The 8527-nt window shown below is 37.4% G+C and overlaps 2 protein-coding genes across 2 annotated transcripts; both read right to left on the reverse strand.

The window, feature by feature from the left end:
- Window positions 1-300: 300 nt before the first annotated feature.
- LOC120719868 (extracellular calcium-sensing receptor-like) lies at window positions 301-3925 on the reverse strand. The gene is made up of 6 exons (XM_040009403.1): window positions 3750-3925; window positions 3321-3603; window positions 2367-3179; window positions 2059-2286; window positions 1815-1938; window positions 301-1535 (listed from the first exon to the last, which is right to left on the reverse strand). The coding sequence occupies exons 1-6, from the start codon at window positions 3773-3775 to the stop codon at window positions 616-618; spliced, it is 2394 nt and encodes a 797-aa protein (XP_039865337.1). The 5' UTR covers window positions 3776-3925; the 3' UTR covers window positions 301-615.
- Window positions 3926-4224: 299 nt separating this feature from the next.
- LOC120719422 (extracellular calcium-sensing receptor-like) lies at window positions 4225-8153 on the reverse strand. Its single transcript, XM_040008560.1, has 6 exons — window positions 7714-8153; window positions 7308-7605; window positions 6370-7164; window positions 5972-6199; window positions 5683-5806; window positions 4225-5216 (listed from the first exon to the last, which is right to left on the reverse strand). Exons 1-6 carry the CDS (start codon window positions 8025-8027, stop codon window positions 4303-4305), a joined length of 2673 nt encoding a protein of 890 aa, XP_039864494.1. The 5' UTR covers window positions 8028-8153; the 3' UTR covers window positions 4225-4302.
- Window positions 8154-8527: the final 374 nt, after the last annotated feature.

The raw sequence follows: 8527 nt of genomic DNA on the forward strand, positions 1-8527 counted from the left end.
GTAAGGCATATAACAATCGATATCCAGCCCATCAAAAAACTTAATGTTTCAATTAGGTACTGTTCAATCTAAATGAGCAGTATAACATGGGCCTAAACAAGGAATGGGGAAAGAGAAGGCAGATGCCAGCAAAAGTTCAGATAGAGGTACGCCACTCAATGTTGTGTGAAGGTGAAGCACATGATTTATATTTGATGGAATTAGGGGTACTTTATTCAACATATTTTGTTATGTCACATAAAATGTGGAGGTGGGATTAAATAAGTTTGCACTTTTTCTCACTCCTTTTTGATATGTAACTGAATCAGAACGGTGAAGCAATATAGAAATCTATTAGCTTTATTTTGTATAGCATTTTTTTCTCTTCTTTACTTTGCTAAATGAACTTTGTATATTGTTTAGATGATCGAAATAAATTAAAAACAAACAAATAGAATTAAGTGTAAGTTTAATACAAAATGTGTATTTTGCAAAATCATGGTTGGACTAATCATCACAAATGTAACTCTACTGTCTTTCACTTGTCACACTGGTCACAACATATGACATTTATTCACATTAACAATCATTATAGGAAGATTGTGTAATTGCAACCCAGCCCTGGAATTTAAACTCTTAATATTGTATATCATAATTTGATGTCTTTCCCATTATGTGTTTCTTAGTATTTTGTTCTGGCCTAAACAGGATTATATAACATTTTGGTATAAAAATGCAGAAAAGTAGTCCAAAGCTGGAAGCCAAAATAGCAAATATTTCTACAGCCACAATAAACTTTCCGGGTGAGCTGATATAGGCGGGGATAAATGTGATCCAAACTGCACAGAATATCAGCATGCTAAAGGTTATAAATTTTGCTTCATTAAAATTATCAGGCAGCTTTCGAGCCAAAAATGCAATTGCAAAACATGATATAGCCAGAAATCCTATATATCCTAGAACAGCGCAGAACCCTACAGCTGTGCCTGTATCACACTCTAAAATGATTCTGTCCTTATACAGTAGTAAATTCCTAAAAGGAAAAGGTGGGTTTATTGTTAACCAAAGTATGCATATCAAAACCTGTATAAAAGTAAAGACCAGAACAGTGAGTCTCTGCTGTAGAGGGCCAAACCATTTCATGACATTTGTCCCTGGAAGTGTAGCTCTGAAGGCCATTAAAACTACTATTGTTTTACCAAGAACACAAGAGATGCAGAGGACAAAGGTGATGCCAAATGCTGTGTGTCGCAGCATGCAGGACAATTTGGTTGGCCGTCCGATGAAGGTCAGAGAGCACAGGAAACACAGAGTTAAGGAGAAGAGCAGCAAGAAGCTCAGCTCAGAGTTGTTTGCCCTTACTACTGGGGTTTCTCTGTGACAGTAGAAGACTAATGTCGTAACCATAGTTAGAAAAACTCCCAGCAATGAAAATAACACTAACACCAACCCTAGAATTTCATCATATGCCAGGAATTCTACTTCTTTGGGGATGCAGGCGTCTCGTTGTTTGTTTGACCAGTACTCTGGTGGGCATTTCGCACAGTGTATTGAATCTGCAAAATTAAAAATAAAGTAGGGAATTATCAAACAAACAACCTTTATTTGTCACATACACAATCATACAGAGTACAACATGTAGTGAAATGCTTGTGTCCGAGCTACGGTCAGACTACAGACATAGTCGCGCCATTCCAGCATGGATGGTCTAGCCAGGACCCTTACTGGATAGTGGGTGGGAATTGAACTTGCAATTCCCACTCCAAAGGTGTGTAGTCTTACCAATACAGTATCCAGCTGCTTAATTTTCTTTGTTTCTTTTGCTATTTATTCACCTGTCACATTACTGATCTCTCCTTCTGGGCACGGTATGCAGTCATAACAGCAGACTGGCTTTCCTTTCTGAAGGACCTTATGTGTTCCAGGGAGACACATCTCACTGCACACTGACACAGGCACCTCCTACAGGCATAAAAACAATCATATTCATTTTGTACTATCTCTATAGTTAAATAAGAATTTAAAAAACATAAAAGTTAATATTTATATGAACATTTCAAACTTCAGTTTCTATGTTACCTCAGTCAACCCATTGCCCCAGACAACTGGGATGTTGTTCATGACAAATTGATTTCTCTCTGGAAGAGACGCATCAAAAATGCCAATGGTTCTTCCCTCCATTGTTCCTCGAATTGTAAACTGTAAATTAACAAGTTCATATCTTGCTGGGGTGTCACCATTTTTGTTAAAATACACCCTTTCCCCTTCTTTTGTTGTAAAATTTACAGTGTTAAGATACTGTAAGACCTAAAAATGAAATTCCATAGAAATTAAATTAAGCATTTCAACTCTTATCATATTGTCAGAATGAACTGACAGTCACTCACTTGCCATGGTTTAATGTGTTTGGGGTCAATGCAGCTCCCATTAGAAAAGGACAGTTGATCATTATCACATTTGATCAGCATGTCGAGAGCATGAGCCACTGCGTAAACTGACTTGTAGACATTATCAGTAAATCTGAGCTCAGACACATCAGTGAACTGTGATTCAATGTTTTGCAAGCTCTCATGGCCACTACATGGCTGTTTTTGAGTGTTTACAGTTCTATTGAGAGAGCAGTCAAACACGTCTTCCCAGAATTCCCTAACAAACTGACTATCGGGGAACTGTGAGGGGTAGAGCTGCTTTAGATACTCCTCTAGCCCTGAGATCTTAGCTTTAGGGCTGGTGAAGCCTAATGAGCCCACCAGGATTTTGTGTCCCTCACTGTCAGTCAGAGAGTGATCTGTGATCCATGCATCACTGCCAATCCACTGGAGTCCTGTAATGCTATGCGTATACAGCTCAGTAGCCAGCAATTTAATTTCTCTGTGAGACATAAAAGCCATAATAACTTTGGAAGTGGACTGCTTAATGATTTCTATTATTCTCTGTAGTCTGTTTGGTGGATCTGATGATGAAAATGCTTCAGAATACTCAATACACACTCCATATTCTTTTGCAGCTTGGATAAATTCTGCTATGCCATTGAAGCCATATTCATTATCCACAGCTAACGCCCCAACCCAGGACCATCCAAAGTGCTTGACAAGCTTGGCAAGAGCTCTGCTCTGGTAGTAGTCACTGGGAATAGTTCTGAAAAAGGTAGGGTACTCTTTCCTGTTGCTCAGACAGGCACAGGTGGCAAAATGGCTGATCTGCATTGAAATATACAAATATCCGAATAGCATTGGCAGAGCAAACATTAAATATCACCATTTTAGGCTTAACTGTAGAGGTGCAAAAGTGCAATATGAAAAGTGAAATTATACTTCAATGACTTGTTTTCTTTGACTTACCACAGGTATCTGAAACCTTCCAACAACCTGTGCAAATGCAATAGTTGGGCTTGATCCAGAATGTCCCAAGATTGCTTGCACCGTCTCAGTGCAGGTGTCCTCACGGAGTTGTCTATTTAACCCACTCAGCAGTGTCAGTGCTGCTCTCAGTATGTCCATAGTTCCACAGTTATCATAAATCTTATAGCCAAGTTTAATATTAGACAGCATGTGGGGATTTTTGTTGATTTCATTTATGGCAAAGATCATTGTTTGAGCAAATTGAAATTCTCTAAAATTAAAGCTGTAAATATTAATAAAAGTAACAAAAACGTTATGTTAAAGGTTCCAATTTAGAACAAAATACACACAAGCATAAACTATTTCAAATGAAATGTAAATTTAACACATTTCTCGTATAAAATAGGATATAGGATAAACAATACATACTTTTTGCATTTTCGAAATTCTGGCATTGTCTGGAATGTGTTAGTTACAGAATCCTGGCCTGTGCGAAATGAAAAAATGCCTCCAATAATAAGATCCCCATCCTGGGTTAGTTCAGGTGGTTGTGCCAAGCCTTGCAGCTGACATGCAGAATTTCCTTTCTCCAGTAATAGAATGAAGAGTAGCAGTCTCAATAATACCATATCTCTGCTGTTGCCTGAACATTACCCCAATCAGCTTTACAGTTCATACTGGAGCTTTATACACTTTTCAAGTTGTCATGGCTCAATGTAGCCTCTAGAGACATATGCACACCTTAGGCAAAAGATGTTTTGATCACAATTTTATTAGCATTATAGTATATTGTATAATTCATATGGCATACAATATAAGGCTAATATATTTATATGATCCAATCACAGTTGTTTTCAACGACATACTGCATTCATGCTATGACTGGACAGGTATTTCAGTAACTTCAGAGAACCATCTATTCAGTTTAGCTAACAATTATGTATAAATGTTACAAATACAAAGAAAACATTGTTTTCATTTTTCAAAATAAATGGGGTGCCTTCTTCCCCATCATGTTCTTCTTAGTATTCTTTTCTGGTTTCAGTAAGATGATATAACATTTGGGCATGAAAATGCAAATCAGTAGTCCAAAACTGGAAGCAAGTATAGCAAATACTTCTACAGCAACACTGAACTTTCCTGGAGAGCTGACATATGCCGGGATAAATGTAATCCATACTGCACAGAAAATCAGCATGCTGAAAGTGATAAACTTGGCTTCATTGAAATTATCGGGTAGTTTTCGAGCCAGAAAAGCAAAAATGAAACATAAGACAGACAAAAGTCCAATGTAGCCAAGAACAGCCCAATACCCTACAGCTGAGCCTAGAGCACATTCTAAAATAATTTTGTCCTTAAATTCCTTAAAATTCTTAAATGGAAACGGAGGACAAATTGTTAACCAGACAATGCATATGATAACTTGTACAAGAGTGAATACCAGAACACAGAGCCTTTGTTGTGTCTGCCCAAACCATTTCATCATATTACTACCAGGAAGTTTAGCTCTGAAGGCCATTAAAACCACTATTGTTTTTCCCAAAACACAAGAGATACAGAGGACAAAGGTGATGCCAAACGCTGTGTGCCGTAGCATGCAGGACCATTCGGAGGGCTGACCAATGAAGGTCAGAGAACACAGGAAGCACAGAGTTAAGGAGAAGAGCAGCAGGAAGCTCAATTCAGAGTTGTTTGCCCTGACAATAGGAGTTTTTCTGTGTTTGAAGAAAATTAACACCACACCAGCAGTTGTGCATGTTCCAAATACAGATGCTGCAGTGAGCAGTGCTCCCATAATTTCTTCATACGATAGAAACACTGCTTCCTTCTTTATACAAGCATCTCTTCTCTCATTTGACCAATATTCAGGGAGACATCTCACACAGGTGACAGAATCTGCCAAAAAAATATCAACATATTACAAATCATCCCGACACTCATCTCCAACCACTGCATACAGGCTCTTCACTCTTCTTCACCTCTCTTCTGCACCGTCTTTTGCTTTGGAAAGTTGATCCCAGGTATTTCAATTCATCTGCCTTCACTATCTCTACTCCTTGAATTTTCATTTTTACACCCATCCCTCTTTCATTTACTCGCTTCCACTGGCTTTCATCCCTCATCTCTCCAGTGTATACCTCTACTTCTCTAGACATAGGCACCATACAATAACTTAAATAATTAAAAAATTAAAAAAATTAAAAACAGTTCCAGTCTTACATGACAGATAGTCCTGAAAGAAAAACCCAAACAGTAAAGCAAGAACTTAACATAACCAAACAATGATAAAATCTTTGTTTTGAGGCACAGTGAGCAAAAGAAATACAAAAGTGTACACTGAATATAACACTTGTAACATAACCTGTAATGTTGCTAATCTCTCCTTCTGCACATCTTATACAGTCATAGCAGCAAACAGGCCTTCCTTTCTGGAGAACCTTGCGTGTTCCTGGAGGACATTTCTCACTACAAACTGACACAGGCACCTGCATGAATAAAGGCATTATGAGAAAAACATGTATAATATTGCCCTTACAGCCATGTTAATAAAATGTATTTAATACTAGAGCCAATAGATGTTTATATCTCCTGTGCCAAACTATTTTGTTAAAATGGAATTTGTAATTATTGTAATTAGACTGATACCTTACCTGCTTTGAGTTTCTTGCCCAAATTAAAGACTTGTTTTGCAGATATAGCTGTTTTTCTGCAGCTAATGATATATCATAAAGACCAACTGTGACAAACTCCACAATACCATTTTCTCTTGGCTGCCAGTTTATAATTTCATATTTTGCGGCTGGATCTCCATTCTCATTAAAGTAAACCTCCTCTCCTTCCTTTGTTTTGAAGTAAATGTTTTTTATGTGCTGTAAAATCTATAAAACAACATTAATTTATTTAATTACCTGAGAAAAACTTTGCAAACTAACTGGCTATAGGACATGGATAATTAATTATTTTTTCAAACTGTGAAAACATTTTTTTTTATCAGTGATTGTTATTGTGTAATGTGATAACTTATAATTGAAATTATTAAAAAGCTCACCGTGAACGGGTCTAGCGGCACAGTTTTGTTACATGTTTTATTACAGCTGAGGATATTGTGAAGTGCATGGGCCACTGCATACACTCCTTTGTAGACATTGTTAAAGATAGGCATGAGAGACAAGTCAGTGTAGCTGTTTTGAACTCCAGTCACATCTTCATCTCCAGTACACTCTCGCTGAATGTCTGATGATGATATTGACTGCCTAAACCTACAGTTAAATAATGCCTCCCAGAACTCAATAAACAATTCATTATTAGATGAATTGAGTGGCTTCAGATTAAGCATGAACTCTCTCAGGCCACTGACATGTGCTTTTGGAATGGAAAGGCCTATGGCACCATTCAGTATGTGATGTATATCCAGTGCTGCTATTTCAGAATCAACTATCCATCCCTCACTACCTACCCACTGGTATTCAGTCAAATTGTGCTGGGACATCCCATACATTAGCACATCCATATCCATGTGTGACAGAAAGGCAACGATCACCTTGGAGGTTGAAGCCTTTATAATGTCAATTATCTTTTGTATTTTGTCTGCTGGATCTGTCCTGAAAAAAGATACAGAATACTCCAGACAGATGCCCAGCTGCTGTGCAGTTTCTGTGAATGTGGCCATGCCATTATTTCCATAATCATCATTGGTTCGAATAGCTCCAACCCAAGTCCATCCAAAATACTTGACCAAATGGGCCAGGGCTCTGCTCTGGTAGTAGTCACTGGGTATTGTTCTGAGGAAGGATGGGTACTTGGTTTTGTCACTGAGACAAGCACATGTGGCAAAGTGGCTGATCTAATAGAGAAAAAGTCCAAAATATAAAATTCACACTTGCATTTTTTGCCACAAACGGTGAAGAAATTAAGTAGAAAAAAAAGTCGAACATTGACAGTTGAATGTGCATAGTTGCAAATATTTTTATTAGCTATTCTACCTACCATTGGTATATAAAATGGCCCAAGGACAGTAGCTATTGCCATGCAAGGGGAGGAAGATGTCTCTCCAATTATGGCCTGCACTTGTGAAGGTCTGGTACATGGTCTCTCAGATTGCCCAGCAACAATTTCATTACCATTAGTCAGCGTCAGTGCAACTTTTACACTTCTTGCCATGGAGCCACAAGCATCATAGATTTTGTAGCCTAGAGAGACTCCTGGCAGTAGGTCTGTACTATTATTAATCTCCTCAATGGCAAAAAGCATAGCCTGAGCAAACTGGAAGCCTCTGAAACTCAAACTTGATTCGATTTGAGATATGGAATTAAAACCAAATTATCTTTAAACCAGAAACAGTGGTATTACAAAAGCAAGTATGTATTATCTCAATACTCAGTATTTCACATACCTGGTACATTGCAGTGGCAGTGGTTTATGCAAGTAGGTGTCCATTCTGTCTTTCCAACTGCTGTGAAATGAGAAGATCCCCCCTAATATAATATTACCATCCTGAGATAGTTGGGGGTTTTCAGGATCCCCCATTTGCCTGCATACTTGTTCATCAGCCTGAGAGAAAGACACCACCAATAACACTTGTAAAATTGCCCAACCCTGCTGTGGCCAGCTATGCATTGATGTCATGCTGTTGGTGAGAAATAAAACACTGGATTGCATCACATGTGCCTTTAGATACATTTGAATCTTAAACTGGTATTTATGCATTTTGGAGTAACATGAGAAATAATGGAGTAGCGATGACTCATTTCTGTCAACCTATAGGTGGAGCAAGAAGAGAGACATACCCAAATGGAAAAAAATAGTACGTTATTCTTATCTAATCTGCTTTGCTTTGTCCTTCCTTTTTATTTTTATTTTGTTATTTCACCAACTCCTGGGGAAATTTTAGTATATTCACTATTAAATACAAGGTTAGTTTATAATTGACAACAATCATAAATTGAACAGTGAAATTTTATTTTTTACATAGATTTTTTAGATTATAGACATACAATTAATATCAGAAAATATATTTTAAATCAAATATTAAAACGTTAACTGTTAAATTTACTTAACCATAATGGAAATTAAGATTAGAGTCAGTAAAATTTCACCATAGTCATACAGTCAATTTTCAAAAAAAAAATCTAAAGCATTCATTTTAAAATTTTGAACTTCTGGCTCATTTTGAAATCTGATATTTATTGCAACTCACACAAGCCCCA

This window comes from Simochromis diagramma, unplaced genomic scaffold (genome assembly GCF_900408965.1).
Source record: "Simochromis diagramma unplaced genomic scaffold, fSimDia1.1 OVJJ01000344.1, whole genome shotgun sequence".
Taxonomy (NCBI): domain Eukaryota; kingdom Metazoa; phylum Chordata; class Actinopteri; order Cichliformes; family Cichlidae; genus Simochromis; species Simochromis diagramma.